Here is a 19,656-nt window from a genome sequence, read left to right on the forward strand (position 1 = left end):
GATTTTAACCTGCGACCGTAGCAGTCGCGCAGTTCCAGACTACGCGCCTAGAACCGCTAGACCACCGCGGCCGGCCATACAGTTTTTGTTTTATTGTTTGCCCATTAATTTTCTCCGTATAATGCATGTTTTTGGCCTTTCAGATTATACATTGTACGATTTTATGGTATCTCTTACAGTGCATTTTCACTGATATGTTTGTACTATATCTCTGTACTAGATAAAGCTTCCTTTTTGTGGCACATGATATTCTATTCCCAGCTGTTGTCCAGTCTTCCTGCTGTGGGGGATGCTGGGTTCAAAGTGTTTGAGAAAGAGCTTAAGAATGAATTAACTTTCTTATCCATTATGTGTTCATGGCAGACTTCTCCCCATAATGCCTGTTGCAGACTGTTTCTAAACATATTGGTGGATTCATTGTTTATTATTGTAACATTCCTGAATGTGTGTGTTAAAACTGTTTTCCTGTTGACAAATTTTAGGATTGCCATTTCCCCATCATGATCCAATAGGTCATTTACCTGTATTTTTACATCATATTATAAGTGGGGCTCAGAAAAACATTGTCGAGCAGTCCTGCTGCAGTCATCTATCCTAGTGGGGGAATGAAATTGTTGGGTGTAAGTTAAAGTAAGACATCAGTTTTTCTAATTGTCTATGATTGCTATTGTTTGATAGAAGGTAAATGTTAAAATCACAAAATATATTAATCCCACTGTTACTCTTATGAAGTTTTATATGGATGGTGTCTAGCTGAGCAAAGAACTCTGGGTTATATGCTATTGGTGCCCTTTAGAGTGTTATAATTATGATGTACTGCTAGAAAAGCAGTTCTGGTTAGACTGCACAGCATTAAAAATGTTGTCCATTGCAGCATTGCCTTATATCTATAGCCTGTGAACTAAGAATGTTGTGAGTGAAAATTGCAGTGCCTCCTCTTCATGTGTTAGTTCCACTATAGTTACGTCTAATTTTGTAATTTTTTAAGTTCATCTGCTCAATTTCTGCAGTTCCTAGATGATACTCTGTCAAGCAAAGTGCACCAACAGCTGTCTCATCTGAATCTGTAGTATTGTGAAATGAAAGCAGCAGCTCTTCCATTTTATTTAGCAGAGTTCATATATTCTGATGACATATTTTTAAGTAATGATGAGTATTATATTCCTTACTACAAATTTTACAGTGTCTCTTCTTTTATATGAAAATGAGCTACAGTGAATGTTAGAAATTACTGGGATTGGGTGGATGGTGTCTAGCTTGTATGTAATGCTATTGGTGGTGATCTGTGTAATAACCTATTTCCCTGCTACATTTAAATGCAAGCCATAGTGTGTGTTATGTTATGAGCTTGTGGCATTGCGTCAACCAGTTCCATGTGTAATCAATCTGGCTGCCTCAGGCTTCTGATAAACTCCTTATTGGCACATTTCATGGAATGTTTCACCCATGGCCTATCAAATCATGGGAAAAGCAAAACTATATTCACATTGGCGTGTGATGATTTCTCAGCAGACTTCTTCAGTGTTGTAGCGCAAACTATTCCTTGCCCATCTATTATTATTATATGGTTGTGCTCATTGAGATTTCTGTAATAATTGTGAAATTCCTCTACAATGACTGCTGCCAAGTACAACGACCATTTTGGTTATATTGACTGTGGTCTTACTTTGCACTTTGTTGACAATTTATCAGGCTACATCGCATCGCCCTGAATATTCTGTGTATCTTTGTGAAGGTTTCTGTCAATACTAACTTGTTTATGGATTTGTTTCTGGAGGTGGTTATTATCTTTGGGCTCTTTACAGCACTGTTGTTCATTTTATCACAACATACACTATGTGATCAAAAGTATCCAGACACCCCCAAAAACATATGTTTTTCATATTAGGTGCATTGTGCTGCCACCTACTGCCAGGTATTCCATATCAGCAACCTCAGTCGTCATCAGACATCGTGGGAGAGCAGAATGGGGTGCTCCGCAGAACTCACGGACTTTGAATGTGGTCAGGTGTCACTTGTGCCATACGTATGTATGCGAGATTTCCACACTCCTAAACATCCCTGTGTCCACTGTTTCTGACGTGTTAGTGGAGTGGAAACGTGAAGGGACACGTACAGCACAAAAGCGTACAGGCCGACCTCGTCTGTGCACTGACAGAGACCGCCAACAGTTGAAGAGGGTCATAATGTGTAATAGGCAGACATCTGCCCAGACCATCACACAGGAATTCCAAACTGCATCAGGATCCACTGCAAGTACTGTGACAGTTAGGCGGGAGGTGAGAAAACTTGCATGACCCCTCATAAGCCACACATTAGGCCGGTAAATGTCAAACGATGCATCGCTTGGTGTAAGGAGCATAAACATTGGACGATTGAACAGTGGAAAAACGTTGTGTGGAGTGACGAATCACGGTACGCAATGTGGCGATCCGATGGCAGGGTGTGGGTATGGCGAATGCCCTGTAAACGTCATCTGCCAGCGTGTGTACTACCAACTGTAAAATTCGGAGGTGGTGGTGTTATGATGTGGTTGTGTTTTTCATGGAGGAGGCTTGCACCCATTGTTGTTTTGCATGGCACTATCACAGCAAAGGCCTACATTGATGTTTTAAGCACCTTCTTGCTTCCCCCTGTGGAAGAGCAATTTGGGGGTGGTTATTGCATCTTTCAACATGATTGAGCACTTGTTCATAATGCACAGCCTGTGGCGGAGTGGTTACACAACAGTAACATCTGTGTAATAGACTGGCCTGCACAGAGTCCTGACCTGAATCCTATAGAACACCTTTGGGATGTTTTTGAACACCGACTTCGTGCCAGGCCTCACTGACCGACATCAGTATCTCTCCTTAGTGCAGCACTCCATGAAGAATTTGCTGCCATTACCCAAGAAACCTTTCAGCACCTGATTGAATATATGCCTGTGAGAGTGAAAGTTGTCATCGAGGCTAAGAGTGGGCCAACACCATATTTAATTCTAGCATTACCGATGGAGGGCGCCATGAACTTGTTAGTCATTTTCAGCCAGGTCTCCAGATACTATTGATCACATACTGTATATGAGATACTGTCCTATGTGTTTCTGATCTGCTGGATGATTTAGCTAAATCTTTAGTATGAGACAATTTAGTTGGAGCTTTGCAACTAACAATCATCCTATTTCCATTTCAGTGCAAAGTTCTTATTTTTCACTTTCCCACAGAAAAATGAAGTATTTTGTTGCGCTGCCTGCACATAATTGCAGTTTTTTGTAGATTTATAGCATTTGTTACAAAGCTCTGCTTCCAAAGCAGTATTTTGAAGCGATGCGCCTCCATTTTTTTCCTTTGTACACTTTGTTTGTCACACAAAGCATACAGTTTCGCTTCACTATCTTCTTGTTACTTAAGTAATGGTTCATATTTTTGTTTTAAATGGATGACCTCATCTGTTGACAAAGTAATGACCTCTTTAATGTAATATTGTTTGGTTAGTTATTGGTGCAAGTCGTCATCACATTTCACACATACCCAGGTATTCTGCTCAGGGTCAGCACTTGTACAGCTACTGTGGTTTGTTATTTTGCATTTTCTCACATAATACTCTCCATCACGTTTTTTTACAAGAACAAAAATTCTCTCGCGTTTATTTCAAGTGTTTGTAATAATACACGCTGGCTGTGTTCCTGAAATTATTGATGAGTCTTCATGTTTCCGCCTGCATTTTTGGTCACTTTTGATATAATAGACCATATAAGGTATGTAATGTCATGGTGATTGATGAACTTTTCCTAACTACAATACTTTTTCTCGACACTGTTTGTTATATTTATTGAGGTCTCAAGCTCATGATTTGCAAACAGTAACATCCAGAAACTTAGGTGTAGATGTAGGTTGCTGCTCTCATTGAATGCCATAGATGTTACCAGTTTCCTCGGCTCAATGCAAATGTTATTTCCATTAATATACAGGGTGATCATTATTAAAGTTTCAGTTTCAAACTGCTCTAAAAAAGAACTGCTGCTCAGAATGACATCAAATTTGAACAGAATGTTATAGAAAAAGTGGAAAGAGTTGTAGAAAAAAAAATTAAAACTAAAAAAATTCCCACAGTGCATCATAACATAAATGGGCTCAGCTAGAACTGACGAATCACATTATGATAGCTGTGGTGTGAGTTGCACATTAAACCGACCATTCATGACCGTATATGTTTGACATTTGTCAGGTGTGCTGCTGTTAGTTGGGTAAGCCCTTTTACTCAGGGTAGGTCATACCACATGGGATGGTAGAAATTGAGTTTTAATTTTCCAGAGGCCAAAAACCACAAAAAAGCAACACTGAAATTGTTCCTAATTGTCATGAGACTTTTGCAATACATGTTCCACATGTTGTCCACCATTTTCTTTCCACAAGTTGAAATTGAGAAACAGCATGTTCTACAACAGATCCGAGTACCTCAGGGGTCACATTCAGAATGCATTGTGCATCTTCAGTCCAGCTGCATTTGTAATCAGTGCACTGAACACGGCGTATTTCAGATAACCCCACAGCCAGATGTCATATGGATTAAGATCAGGTGATCTGGATAGCCAGGCTGTAAGAGAAGTGACGGCTGATAATTCTAGCATTTCTAAAATACCTCTGTAGCAGCTGATTCATTGGCTGTGCAGTGTGTAGAGAGTTCCATCTTGCATAAAAATGGTCCTACCCTCACATCCATGCTGTTATAAGGTTGCAATGATGTGGGTGCGCAAAACACACTCATAGCATGTATGAGTGACAGAACAGGTAACAGGTCCCGCGGGACCCATCTCCGTGACAAAACTAGGGCTCTATGTTAAACAATATCGCCAACCTGCACCACAAAGTTACCTTTGCAGAATGAGCATGTCCTAGTTGATATGTGAGCTGATTTTCCGTTGCCCATATTCTGCAGTTCTGTATATTGACGTGTCCTTGGAGATGGAAGAGGGTTTTGTCTGTCCATAGAATGTTCCATGGCTATTCATTGTCCATTTCCATGAAAGGAAGAAATTGTAACACAAACATTTTCCATATTGGCAGGTCAACATGAAGCAACTGCTGAACAAGGGTAATTTTGTATGGATAGCAATGCAGGATGTTTCGTAGAATTTTGTGTGTCGTGCTCACAGGTATGTGCAAAGTTGTGATAATTTGTGTACACTGCAGCTTTGCATGCCACTGCACAATTCCACCTGCAATGCTGTGGCCATGTCTTCTACTGATGTCAGAGTAGTTGTTTTCCTCCCTCTGCCACTCTGCACTGCAAAAGAACCTGTCTCTTCAAATTTTGTAATAATTTTCTCTAGACTCTTGCAGGAATTGGACCAACACCTTTTTTCATACCCTTATGTTTCCAGAACTTCTGTAGAGCTATTGGCACACAGTCACTGTTCTTGTAAAAGAACTTCACCAGTGCCATGCAATCCTGCATTGAGACAGTCATGCCAAGCGTCTCACATGCAAAATGAAACAGTTGTGTATACTGTATCTCTTATTTTTCATATCCTGCCACTGACAGCACCATCTAGTGGTAAAACTTTCATTAATTTTTTTCTTTCCATAACATTTCCCCCTTCTTCAGAGATATTCCATTCAAACTGAAGCCATTCTGGGCAGTGGTTCTTTTTTTTACACCATTTTGAAACTGGAACTTTAATTATAAAGCGAGAATTTTACAAAAATATTAATAAGTTCCCAGAATGAGATTTTCACTCTGCAGCGGATTGTACGCTGATATGAAACTTCCTGGCAGATTAAAACTGTGTGCCCGACCGAGACTCGAACTCGGGACCTTTGCCTTTCGCGGGCAAGTGCTCTACCATCTGAGCTACCGAAGCACGACTCACGCCCGATACTCGCAGCTTTACTTCTGCCAGTATCTCGTCTCCTACCTTCCAAACTTTACAGAAGCTCTCCTGCAAACCTTGCAGAACTAGCACTCCTGAAAGAAAGGATATAGCGGAGACATGGCTTAGCCACAGCCTGGGGGATGTTTCCAGAATGAGATTTTCACTCTGCAGCGGAGTGTACGCTGATATGAAACTTCCTGGCAGATTAAAACTGTGTGCCCGACCGAGACTCGAACTCGGGACCTTTGCCTTTCGCGGGCAAGTGCTCTACCATCTGAGCTACCGAAGCACGACTCATGCCCGATACTCACAGCTTTACTTCTGCCAGTATCTTGTCTCCTACCTTCCAAACTTTACAGAAGCTCTCCTGCAAACCTTGCAGAACTAGCACACCTGAAAGAAAGGATATAGCGGAGACATGGCTTAGCCACAGCCTGGGGGATGTTTCCAGGATGAGATTTTCACTCTGCAGTGGAGTGTACGCTGATATGAAACTTCCTGGCAGATTATAACTGTGTGCCCAACCGAGACTCGAACTCGGGACCTTTGCCTTTCGCGGGCAAGTGCTCTACCATCTGAGCTACCGAAGCATGACTCACGCCCGATACTCACAGCTTTACTTCTGCCAGTATCTCGTCTCCTACCTTCCAAACTTTACAGAAGCTCTCCTGCAAACCTTGCAGAACTAGCACTCCCGAAAGAAAGGATATAGCGGAGACATGGCTTAGCCACAGCCTGGGGGATGTTTCCAGAATGAGATTTTCACTCTGCAGCGGAGTGTACGCTGATATGAAACTTCCTGGCAGATTAAAACTGTGTGCCCGACCGAGACTCGAACTCGGGACCTTTGCCTTTCGCGGGCAAGTGCTCTACCATCTGAGCTACCGAAGCACGACTCACGCCCGATACTCACAGCTTTACTTCTGCCAGTATCTCGTCTCCTACCTTCCAAACTTTACAGAAGCTCTCCTGCAAACCTTGCAGAACTAGCACTCCTGAAAGAAAGGATATAGCGGAGACATGGCTTAGCCACAGCCTGGGGGATGTTTCCAGAATGAGATTTTCACTCTGCAGTGGAGTGTACGCTGATATGAAACTTCCTGGCAGATTAAAACTGTGTGCCCGACCGAGACTCGAACTCGGGACCTTTGCCTTTCGCAGGCAAGTGCTCTACCATCTGAGCTACTGAAGCACGACTCACGCCCGATACTCACAGCTTTACTTCTGCCAGTATCTCGTCTCCTACCTTCCAAACTTTTCAGAAGCTCTCCTGCAAACCTTGCAGAACTAGCACTCCTGAAGGAAAGGATATAGCGGAGACATGGCTTAGCCACAGCCTGGGGGATGTTTCCAGAATGAGATTTTCACTCTGCAGCGGAGTGTACGCTGATATGAAACTTCCTGGCAGATAAAATCTGTGTGCCCGACCGAGACTCGAACTCGTGACCTTTGCCTTTCGCAGGCAAGTGCTCTACCATCTGAGCTACCGAAGCACAACTGTAAAGTTTGGAAGGTAGGAGGCGAGATACTGGCAGAAGTAAAGCTGTGAGTATCGGGCGTGAGTCGTGCTTCGGTAGCTCAGATGGTAGAGCACTTGCCCGCGAAAGGCAAAGGTCCCGAGTTCGAGTCTCGGTCGGGCACACAGTTTTAATCTGCCAGGAAGTTTTATTGATAAGTTACCAAAAAATGTTTGCTGTAACCAAAACTCACCAGACTGTTGAAAAAATAATGTTGTTTGAAGAAGCTCTAAGATACAGTTCTCTTCTTGAATTAAATACAAATCTACAGTGTATGTTAAGGCAATTATCATAAAAATTTCGTCCACACTTTTCATTCGTGAAGCTTCATAAATAGATGTCTTCGATGCATCATGAATATCTGGTGGGCAGAAAAAATATGTAATGAGGAGCTCTGGCGAATAACAAACCCGATACCTGTAGAACACCAGACACGAGAGAGAAAGTGGGGTTGGTTGGGGCACACCTTGAGAAAACCAGATGGAACCATGGAGAAAAAAGCATTGGAATGGAATCCCCAGGGAACAAGGAAGAGAGGAAGACCAAGGGGCACATGGAAGATGACAGTGGAAGGGGAAGCAAAAAGAGTAGGCAAGACCTGGGCAGAATTGAGGCAAATGGCCAAAGACAGAGACGGATGGCGAGTTCTCCTAGATGCCCTATGTCCCCATAGGGGCCAAAGGAATTAAGTCAAGTTTCATTCATGAAGTTTTGTGGGGCCTTTATAAAGTTTTGAGTTACAATGTACTTCCTTTCATCTTGTGCAGAATGCCTGAAGAACAATTACTTGCATAAATTAATGTTGTTAATTTTGCCATCTATTGACTGTATTTAAGTACTGTGCCTATGTCTCATTGCTGTTAATACATTTCAGTGGAATACTGTAATGGACACGCTGACCAAACTTCATTATTTCTTTCACAGATTTGTATTTAAAAATCCATTTCACCATAGAAATGTAAGGGGACAAGTATAAATTTTAATTTTTGTCTGATTGTTATGTCATGGATGTTTTGAAACCTAAATCATGTTTGACTGTTTTATAAAAACCAACTCAAAGTGATTTATCTTTTTTTACAAATTTTGCTCTGTTTGATTTCCAGGTGATGGATTTTAGTGTTGTAATGGTCGCTGTCTTTATTGCCACAGTGGGTATACTGTCTGTTGGTGCGCAGATAATTTTAGGATTCCTAATGCGTTCTTTGGGCAGTAAGCACACAATTATTGTTGGTCTTGTGTTTGAAATGTTGCAACTAATGTGGTACGGATTCGGCTCACAAACATGGTTAGTGAAACTGGATAAAGCTATAAACCTTAACACAAAAAAGTTTCTTTTTACATGCCATTTGTTGTCATTAACATGCAGAAGTGTTATTTGTTATGAAGTAAATATATACTTTCATAAATTTTTCACGTGTGCTGTTTATGTAAGTAAGCTATCCAGGGGAAAAGAGGGGTGGCTATTTGGAAATTTTTTGAACATGAGATGAGATAACAAAAATTTGATTGAAAAAGAAAAGGACTGAAAATATGAAGAATACAAAACAGAGATTGTCAGAATCCAGTGTGTACAACAAGTAAAACTGTCATCAATCCAATGGTTGGTTTAACACTGCAATGCTTTACTTTGTCTTATTGGAGATGTCATACCCTTGCCTTCCTGTGACCTTTGAGCTGACTACCCAGTCAGTAATGGGGGACCTACATTTGACTCAGAATTTGAATAGTACAATATCAGCTGAGAAGTTACAGAATTGATTCAGTGGAATAACTGACAAAGATTAGAAAATCAGTGAATTGCATCTTGTAAATGTTGCAAAAATTGAATGTTTATTGTTCATCAGGTCACAGATCCGTGAAATAGGAAACACCAAGAGTTTTTTAATTTTCCATTAATGTGTTCCCCCCCCCTCCCCCCCCTCGTGTACATGCTATCGAATGACGCTAATGTTATTTCATCTCATATTAAATTATAATTGCTAAAGAAGTTTTGTATAATTTTTTTCTTAATAGGTGATTAACAATTTTAACTAAAATTGTCTGTGTTATCAACAGGATGATGTGGGCCGCTGGGGTCCTGGCTTCAATCTCTAGCATCACATATCCTGCTATTAGTGCCTTTGTATCAATGCATTCTGATGCAGACAAACAAGGTATGAATGTAGGTGCAGTGTTTCTTTGTACTCCAAAGAGTGCCTTTATGTCAGGCTTGTTGTGATGCAGACATAAAATTCATATAAAAAGAAATTCACTTTCTTGTCACATATATATTGTTTTGTGCTCCTAATAGCACACTGATATTCACCTAGGATACAAAACAGAAGTCTGTGCTTTGAAATTTTCTCCATAATGGCAGAATTTATCACACCACATTTCTGTTATACTTTGCCTAAGGTCTTTATGACACTGTAAAATAACATTGTCAAATGGCTGTTGTAAATTACATTGTATAAAATCTATGTCAGTGTGCTGTGGAGTACTTTGATTATATCATAAAAGTTAGTGTGTGAATTTAGCTTTTATAAAAGAATTGTCATAGATCCCTGACAGTGTAACATGGGCCTAAAGCAGTACAATGCACAATCAGAAAGTATACTGGAGGAATATCTATCAGTGTTTTTACAAACAAGGTGTTCCTATGTGCAGCATGGTTATGAAGTATATGGTTTCACAAATGCTTTGTTCATGGAACTATATTAAATTCTGAGTCATATTTTTAGCAAAGTACAGGTTCTCACAATTATCCACATGTTAACACTTAAAGATGGTAATTATAATGCCAGATAATTTAGTAAATAAGATTCAGTATAGGAATTGAGAGTTTTATGTAATCACTCATGTGTAGAAATCAGCGAAAGAAACTTAAATAAAATTTGAGAAAATACTAAGCTAAACCCTTATTCCATCTAAGATATTCATGAATATCTAAAATATTATTATATGAATATAATAGAGGGAAACATCCCATGTGGGAAAAATATATATAAAAAACAAAGATGCTGTAACTTACCAGACGAGAAAGCGCTGGCAGATAGACACAATAAAAAACACACAAACACACCCACAAATTTCAAGCTTTTGCAACCCAAGGTTGCTTCATCAGGAAAGAGGGAAGGAGAGGGAAAGAGAAAAGGATGTGGGTTTTAAGGGAGCGGGTAAGCAGTCATTCCAAACCCGGGAGCGGAAAGACTTACCTTAGGGGGAAAAAAGGACAGGTATACACTCGCACACACACATATCCATTCGCACGTATACAGGCGCAGGCAGACATACGTAAATGCAAAGGTGTTGGGCAGAGATGTCAGTCAAGGCGGAAGTACAGAGGTAAAGATGTTGTTGCATGACAGGTGATGTACGAGTGGCGGCAACTTGAAATTAGCGAAGGTTGAGGCCTGGTGGGTAACGGGAAGAGAGAATATATTGAAGGGAAAGTTCCCATCTCCAGAGTTCTGATAGGTTGGTGTCAGTGGGAAGTATCCAGATAACCCGGACGGTGTAAAACTGTGCCAAGATGTGCTGGCCATGCACCAAGGCATGTTTAGCCACAGTGTGATCCTCATTACCAACAAACACTGTCTGCCTGTGTTCGTTCATGCGAATGGACAGTTTGTTGCTTGTCATTCCCACATAGAATGCGTCACAGTGTAGGCATGTCAGCTGGTAAATTATGTGGGTGCTTTCACACGTGGCTCTGCCTTTGATCGTGTACACCTTCCGGGTTACAGGACTGGAATAGGTGGTGGTGGGAGGGTGCATGGGACAGGTTTTACACCGGGGGCGGTTACAAGGGTAGGAGCCAGCGGGTAGGGAAGGTGGTTTGGGGATTTCATAGGGATGAACCAAGCGGTTACGAACGTTAGGTGGACGGCAGAAAGACACTCTTGGTGAAGTGGGGAGGATTTCACGAAGGATGGATCTCATTTCAGGACAGGATTTGAGGAAGTTGTATCCCTGCTGAAGAGCCATATTCAGAGTCTGATCCAGTCCCGGAAAGTATCCTGTCACAAGGGGGACCACTTTTGGGGTTCTCCCTTTTGAGGTTCTGGGTTTGAGGGGATGAGGAAGTGGCTCTGGTTATTTGCTTCTGTACCAGGTCGGGAGGGTATTTACGGGATGCGAAAGCTGTTTTCAGGTTATTGGTGTAATGGTTCAGGGATTCAGGACTGGAGCAGATTTGTTTGCCCTGAAGACCTAAGCTGTAGGGAAGGGACTGTTTGATATGGAATGGGTGGCAGCTGTCATAATGGAGGTACTGTTGCTTGTTGGTGGGTTTGATGTGGACAGATGTGTGAAGCTGGCCATTGGACAGATGGAGGTCAGCGTCGAGGAAAGTGGCATGGGATTTGGAGTAGGACCAGGTGAATCTGATGGAACCAAAGGAGTTGAGGTTGGAGAGGAAATTCTGGAGTTCGTCTTCACTGTGAGTCCAGATCATGAAGATGTCATCAATAAATCTTTACCAAACTTTGGGTTGGCAGGCCTGGGTAACCAAGAATGCTTCCTCTAGGCGACCCATGAATAGGTTGGCGTAAGAGGGGGCCATCCTGGTACCCATGGCTGTTCCCTTTAATTGTTGGTATGTCTGGCCTTCAAAAGTGAAGAAGTTTTGGGTTAGGATGAAGCTGGCTAAGGTAATGAGGAAAGAGGTTTTAGGTAGGGTAGCAGGTGATCGGTGCTCCATCGCAGCGAAGCCCTGGACGTGCGGGATATTTGTGTATCAATGGTTACAAGGATGGTTTCCGTGGGTAACAGATTGGGTAAGGATTCCAGGTGTTCGAGAACGTGGTTGGTGTCTTTGATGAAGGATGGGAGACTGCCTGTAATGGGTTGAAGGTGTTGATCTACGTAGGCAGAGATACGTTCTGTGGGGGCTTGGTAACCAGCTACAATGGGGTGGCCAGGATGTTTTGGTTTGTGAATGTTAGGAAGCAGGTAGAAGGTATGGGTGCGGGGTGTTGGTGGGGTCAGGAGGTTGATGGAGTCAGGTGAAAGGTTTTGTAAGGGGCCTAAGGTTCTGAGGATTCCTTGAAGCTCCGCCAGGAGAGCTTCTGTAAAGTTTGGAAGGTAGGAGATGAGGTACTGGCAGAAGTAAAGCTGTGAGGACGGGGCATGAGTCGTGCTTGGGTAGCTCAGTTGGTAGAGCACTTGCCCGCTAAAGGTAAAGGTCCCGAGTTTGAGTCTCGGTCCGGCACTCAGTATTATTCTGCCAGGAAGTTTCGTTGCCTTTCATTTAGTTGCAAAGATGGAATATGCCTCCATGAATTTTGAAGAAACTAAGGAATGGTAGAAAGTGAATAAAGTGACTATATATATAGCTATTGATAAGTAATAAGTCTGACGTTATCTATGGGCATCATGAAGGCCATTGCCAGAAAATTCTTCGTAGTTGGTTTCAGTTAACTGTTGCTAGTAGATTTATGGTTATCCTGGCAGGACTACAATTGAGTGATTTCTTCAGAAGGAAGTTCATACAATGAAATGGTCAGATGATTCCCCCAAAACTCAAAAGAAAAGAAGATGGAGGCTGTGGGAAGCCAAAAAAAAATAAAGGATGTGGGCTGTTGGAAGTCCTGTGCAGTAGTGTTTATGGAGAGTGTAGATGAACTGCAGAGGTGTATTGTTTACATGAAGTCAGATACATCTGCCATTCTTAAAGAAGTTAGTTGATAAAGTACCAAGCCACTAGTTTCAAATTCCTCTGGGAGAAAGATAATTTATTGAACATTTTGAGTATGTGATCATTTCTGTTTGCAAGAGCAGTTTTTTTTATTTTTATTTATTTATTTGTTTAATTTTATTCCATTTCTATCTCTAGTTATGGAAGCCAATATTTTGCATGTTTATGATTCAGTACAATATTTACTTATTGTTAACTTATAACCCTTTTAAAATGCATCTTCTTGTGCTGTAAGTCACAAACGCAAAGCTTGCAATCAGCACATGCACTGTTTAATATTACCATAGTATTAAGGAGATCTAATATTAAATTAGATGTGTTGGATATAATGGGTTAAGAAAATTATAAGACTAGGCATGTGTAATAAGAAGTAGGTAACTAGGTTACCAGTCACTTCACAATAAAGTAATTTCCAATTCAAGTAGTTAATGCAGTACCACTTGAACAACATAGCAGGTTCCTAATTTTTTACATTGATTTATTGTGATAGAATTAACTTCGTTAACTGATCCATGTTGTAACAGATTTAATTTGTTTCAGGGTTAGTACAAGGAATGGTAACTGGAATGAGAGGGCTTTGTAACGGCCTCGGACCTGCAATGTTTGGTGTAATATTCTACCTCTTTCATGTTGACTTAAATGAAGATCCTTCAAAAATAAGATCTGAACGTCCTATTAATTTGGGAGATAATGGTACCACAGGACAGATGCACGATTCTTTACAACCTGTGAGTTATGTTATTATGCTTAATGGATACATTTGACACAAGCGCATTTTCTCAAGTGTCCTTGTCTTTTCTTTGATTATCAAGCTTTCTTTTCTTTAACATAATGTTTACAGCATTGAATACAATAGTTGCTAAGAGGTCCAGAATGTAATAAGACAGACCTTTGCATTACAATTTGCATTAGTAAGAATAAAGTCCCTCCCCTACTGTTCTTCTTCCATCTCAAGAGAGGGAAGAGGAGACAAGAATATAACATATCAAAAGTTATAGTGAAAAAATGCTACTGATTTGAGGGAGGGAGGGAGGGAGAGAGAGAGAGAGAGAGAGAGAGTGAGAGAGTGTAATCAGAAAAATGACATACGGTAGCTTGTAACTTGCCCAAAGGACCAATAGCTACTTTGAACATTATGTATATATGCCCCCAAGACTGTATCCACATTGTATTTCAGGTTTATTGTTTCACTGTTTTAGCTTATTTCTGTTTCACAGTGTTGAAATATAATATTATAGGGTATACCAGTATCCAGGTACAGGTTTGCAGTTACATTTTGAAGCTGAAGTATTTCTGTCACATAAGTTAACTATTATATACGTGTTTTCTCGTGGCACACTATGCAAACACATTGGGACCAGTGCAGGGGCTTATTACACTTTTGTACTATAATGCCATCACATATGAATGACTTTGGCACTACTAAATATGACTCATGCTTTACTGGCTGATTCTAATTAAGAAACTTGAAAATGGTCTTGTCTTGTGGAGTGAAACTGACAGTTTGTGTAGCATATAGGTATAAAGAGTATTTCTGCTGCAGCAAGTGGACTACCATAGCTGTGTTTCAAATGATTAAACATGCATGTAAGTTGTTTTTTTTTTTTTTTTTTTTTTTTTTTTTTTTTTTTTTTTTTTTTTTTTACTATCGTGCAAAATCTTGACTAATAATAAAACTGTAAGCCTGTTGTGTCTGTCTGTTTCAATGTGTTAATCTCCAAAGCTACTAAGTGAATTTTCGTGGTGTTTTCATAGGTAACTTAATCATAGTGTGGGAAAACATATAAGCTTTATTTCATCAAAACTGTAACACAAGATAAGAAAAGATATTGTAATTTTAAGTTTTATCTAAAATTGTCAGCTCAGCTTAGTAGTTGGAATGTTTAATCATCATGGTGTAAAACACCAAAGAACCAACAGATGGTGCTGTTAGTTTTGTAGTACACCAAAGATCCAATAGGTGGTGCTATTAGTTTTTCTTTTAACTCAGTAACAGATCGATATTCAGAAGTTTATATCACTGACAGAATTAAGTATCACTATCTTACCTTTATGGATACAGCTACAGCTACATACATACTTTACAAGCCACTCTACCGTGCATGGCAGAGGGTATCCAGTACCACTACTAATCATTTCCTTTCCTGTGCCACTCACATATAGAGCGAGGAAGAAATGACTGTCTATATGCCACCATATGGGGCTTACCTTTGTGGTCCTTATGCGAAATGCTTGTTGGTGGCAGTGGAATCGTTCTGCAGTCAGCTTCAAATGCCGGTTCTCGAAATTTTCTCAATGCTGTTACTTGAAAAGAACTTCGCCTTCCCTCCAGGGACTCCCATTTGAGTTTCCCAAGCATCTCTGTAACACTTGCATTTTGTTTGAAACTTTCAGTTACAAATCTAGCCACCCACCTCTGAATTGCTTCAATGTCTTCCTTTAATCTGACCTGTTACAGATCCCAAACACTCGAGCAGTACTCAAGATTAAGTCACAATAGTGTCCTATTTGGTCTCCTTTACAGATGAACCACGCTTTGTCAATACACCGACGTCGACCATTCACCTTCTCTACCATAATCCTTGCATGCTCATTCCATTTCATATTGCTCTGCAATACTATGCCCAGATGTTTAAACAATGAGGCTGTGTCAAGCAGGACACTTCTCTATCTACATCTACATCTATATCCATACTCCGCAAGCCACCTGATGGTGTGTGGCGGAGGGTACCCTGAGTACCTCTATCGGTTCTCCCTTCTATTCCAGTCTCGTATTGTTCGTGGAAAGAAGGATTGTCGGTATGCTTCTGTGTGGGCTCTAATCTCTCTGATTTTATCCTCATGGTCTCTTCACGAGATATACGTAGGAGGGAGCAATATACTGCTTGACTCTTCGGTGAAGGTATGTTCTCGAAACTTTAACAAAAGCCCGTACTGAGCGTCTCTCCTGCAGAGTCTTCCACTGGAGTTTATCATCTCCATAATGCTTTCGCGATTACTAAATGATCCTGTAACGAAGCGCGCTGCTCTCCGTTGGATCTTCTCTATCTCTTCTATCAACCCTATCTGGTACGGGTCCCACACTGTTGAGCAGTATTCAAGCATTGAGCGAACAAGTGTACTGTAACCTACTTCCTTTGTTTTCGGATTGCATTTCCTTAGGATTCTTCCAATGAATCTCAGTCTGGCATCTGCTCTAGCAACGATCAACTTTATATGATCATTCCATTTTAAATCACTCCTAATGCATACTCCCAGATAATTTATGGAATTAACTGCTTCCAGTTGCTGACCTGCTATTTTGTAGTTAAATGATAAGGGAACTATCTTTCTATGTTGTATCCAAATGTTACAGGTTTGCTTTTCCTGCTCATCCACATTAACTTACATTTTCTGCATTTAGAGCTAGTTGCCATTCATCACACCAACTAGAAATTATATCTAAGTCATCTTGTATCCTCCTACAATTGCTCAACTTCGACACGACATGAACATTGAATTGTCTTGTCTAGGATATATGGATTTACTGAGTTTGCTTGGTGTATTAAAAACTTGAAATTGTGCTGCTGCTATCAATAGATTTTATTTATATTCTTTGCTAGGAACAATGAACTTATTAAGTTTGCTTTGTAATTTGGGGTACCTATTCACTACATTTTGATTTAATTTTGTTCACAACTAAAAATGTGTAGAAAATGGTCAAGTATTTCTGAATATACCAGAAAGGCTAAAAGACTGAGGACTATGTGGTCTCAAGAATACACTGAAGATGGTGAGGTGAGACTTGCTGCTGCCCAGGAGCATCAAGGTTTAACTCGCTCTGTGGAAACTCCTTTTGAAATTGAAGTGCAGTGTAACTCTGATGATGAACATCATGCATTATCTCACTCCTCAAAACCCTCCACTCACAGAGTCTTAAATTTACTTCTCTCCAATGTGACCTCATAGAAGTGGAAATTTTGATGGGAAGTGGCACAGTCGAGTGAGTTTTTATACACTGAATCCTGCTTATTCCTAACAGTTTATCATTTCACTTTAAATGTATGTAGTTCCAGGTGGGCTTATGTTATGCCATGACCGTAAACAAAGCACAAGACCAGACACTACATATGGCAGGTGTGGACCTTAGTGTCGGTTGCTTTTGTCACAGTTAGCTCTACATGCCTCTCTCCCATGTTAAGGAAACATACGAGCTCTTTTTGTATACCCCCAATCATACTTATTCAAAACATTGTATTCAAAGAAGCTTTATAAGTTATAAGTCAAAATAAATTGCATGTATACAAAGTTTCGGGCCCACCTATAAATAAATACTCGGAAAATGCTGCGTTTATCAGCTACTGTAATTGTAAAACTGATGTCGTGTTCATTTTCTGAAAGAACTCACCAGTATTTTTCTGAGAATAACATTTTATTTGCATGTATTCAAATACAACATAAAGTTTAACTCATAAGGGAACAAAATATGGTGTTAAAACAAACAAAAAATAGGTAAAGAGTATTTCCAGAGTCTGTAAACGATATGTACGTGAGAATAGATCACTACTCACCACTAGAAGAGATGCTGAGCAGTGAACAGCCACATAATGCCATCCGGTACTAATCATCTAAATCATGTTCTCCATCAGGACTTTGACTACCACTCTTTGTGCCCTGAAATTTAGTTACTTTGTATGTTCCGTGCACCATATTTGTGACTACTCATTATGCTACTGAATATGTCCCTAAATTTTAAAATATCTCATTTTCTCTTGAAAACATGGCTACATGCTTTCCATTGATGTAACTGGATTTTTACTTCAATCTTAATATACAGTAGATAAATGAAAATAACAAATTTTTGAAAACTAATATAATTAGAGAGATAAAAATAATCTGAACAAGCGGTAGCAGGAGAAAATATGAGTATAATTTTTTATCGATCCATTTAAATTAACATAGAATAAAGTTTGATGTAAAAATGAAAACAATCTGTTACTGAGAAAATAATTTAATTGGATAGAAAAAATCTACTCACCAAGTTGCGGCAGAACATACACACAGAAGATTGTTGTAATTTGCAAGCTTTTTGGAGCCAGTGGCTCCTCCTTTGGGCAGAAGGGTTGAAGGGGAAGGACGAAGGGTGAAGGAAAAGGACTGGAGAGGTCTAGGAAAAGAGGTAGATTTCGGGAAAGTCACCCAGAACCACGGGTCAGGGGAGACTTACCATATGGGAAAGTTTGATGAACATAAACCGACCAATACTGCTATTATCTGTTGACAAATTCATGTACGGAATAGAAGTTGTCAAGTATATGTGATTTCAATTTGTTTTTAAAACTATTTCAATTCTCTGCCTACATATTTCATTTACATGGTAGGAGGTCGGTTATTTTTATGGCTTAATACTTTCTTCCTTTCTATGCTAGAGTAAAATTAAGTTGTGAATGCTGGAGACTATTTTTGTTCCTAGTGTAATGTTTATGAATGCTGCTAGTATTTTCAAATTGTGACTGGTGTTTCACAACAAGCTTCATAAAACAGTAAATATGTTGTGAGTGGGAATGGAAGTATGCAAAGTCAGCCAACTTTCTGATGCTTTCATCACCCTATTACACACAGAGCAAATATTGCTTAATTCAAGAATTTGAGAAGCTATATAATATATGATTTTCATTTCAAATTCTTATAGTATATGCACACCCACAAATTTTGAATATTCAGTTTTACGAATTTCCTGTCTGTACTTTGTTGTTACATTGTGTCTTGTACAGAATTAAACAAACTGTATTTTTCTAACTTAAATGATAGGCTGTTTACTGAGAACTTTGCTGAAGATCTCATTTTTTGTTCATTTTGCTGTTACACTTCTGTTGGGCTTTATGATGATGCAATCATCATAAACAGAGAGTACTATTCCTCCTCTATAATTTTAAGGTGAAAATTTATTAACTGCAAGAAAAGGAGCACTCCCAGTATTGAACCCTGGAAACACCAGTACTAATTTGGCCCTACTTATAAGAAAATTCACCACAAAAACTGTGTTAACTATCTGATGTAACTTTTTGTTTCCTATTAGTTAAATATGAAGTAAATTACTTACTCATTGTACCTCCAAAAGAAGATTGTGATTTGCACAGTGGAATAACTTGGAGAGATCACATAATATCTAAGTAGGTGGGATAGTGTTATTAACCTATTTTTAAGTACACAGTGGTGACAAAAGTTATGGGATGCCTCCTGATATTGTGTCAGACCTCCTTTTGCCCAACATAGTGCAGGAACTTGAGGTGGCATGGGCTTAACAAGTCATCAGAAATCCCATGCAGAAATATTGAGCCATTCTGCCTCTGTAACCATCCATAATTGCAAAAGTGTTGCTGGTACAGGATGTTGTGCATGAACTGACCTCTCGATTATGTGCCATAAATGTTCGATGGGATTCATGTTGGGTGATCTGGGTAGCCAAATCATTCACTGAGCAATTGTTTCCCGTTAACATGGTGCATTGTAATCCATAAAAGGTCCATTGCTGTTTGGGAACATGAAGTACATGAATGGCTGCAAATGGTCTCTCAAGTAGGTGAATAAAAGTCAATGATCAGCTCTTACCAACTGAAATTGTG

At 39.9% G+C, this 19,656-nt stretch overlaps 1 protein-coding gene across 1 annotated transcript in view; it reads left to right on the forward strand.

Annotated features, from left to right (window-relative positions):
- LOC126248016 (hippocampus abundant transcript 1 protein) overlaps positions 1-19,656 on the forward strand; it is a 120,912-nt gene that overhangs the window by 80,913 nt on the left and 20,343 nt on the right. The window contains exons 8-10 of the mRNA XM_049948600.1: positions 8,478-8,659; positions 9,430-9,527; positions 13,592-13,779. Coding sequence (XP_049804557.1) covers positions 8,478-8,659; positions 9,430-9,527; positions 13,592-13,779 — 468 coding nt within the window. The remainder of the gene's footprint in view (positions 1-8,477; positions 8,660-9,429; positions 9,528-13,591; positions 13,780-19,656) is intronic.

The sequence above is a fragment of the Schistocerca nitens genome, chromosome 3 (genome assembly GCF_023898315.1).
Source record: "Schistocerca nitens isolate TAMUIC-IGC-003100 chromosome 3, iqSchNite1.1, whole genome shotgun sequence".
Classification (NCBI taxonomy): domain Eukaryota; kingdom Metazoa; phylum Arthropoda; class Insecta; order Orthoptera; family Acrididae; genus Schistocerca; species Schistocerca nitens.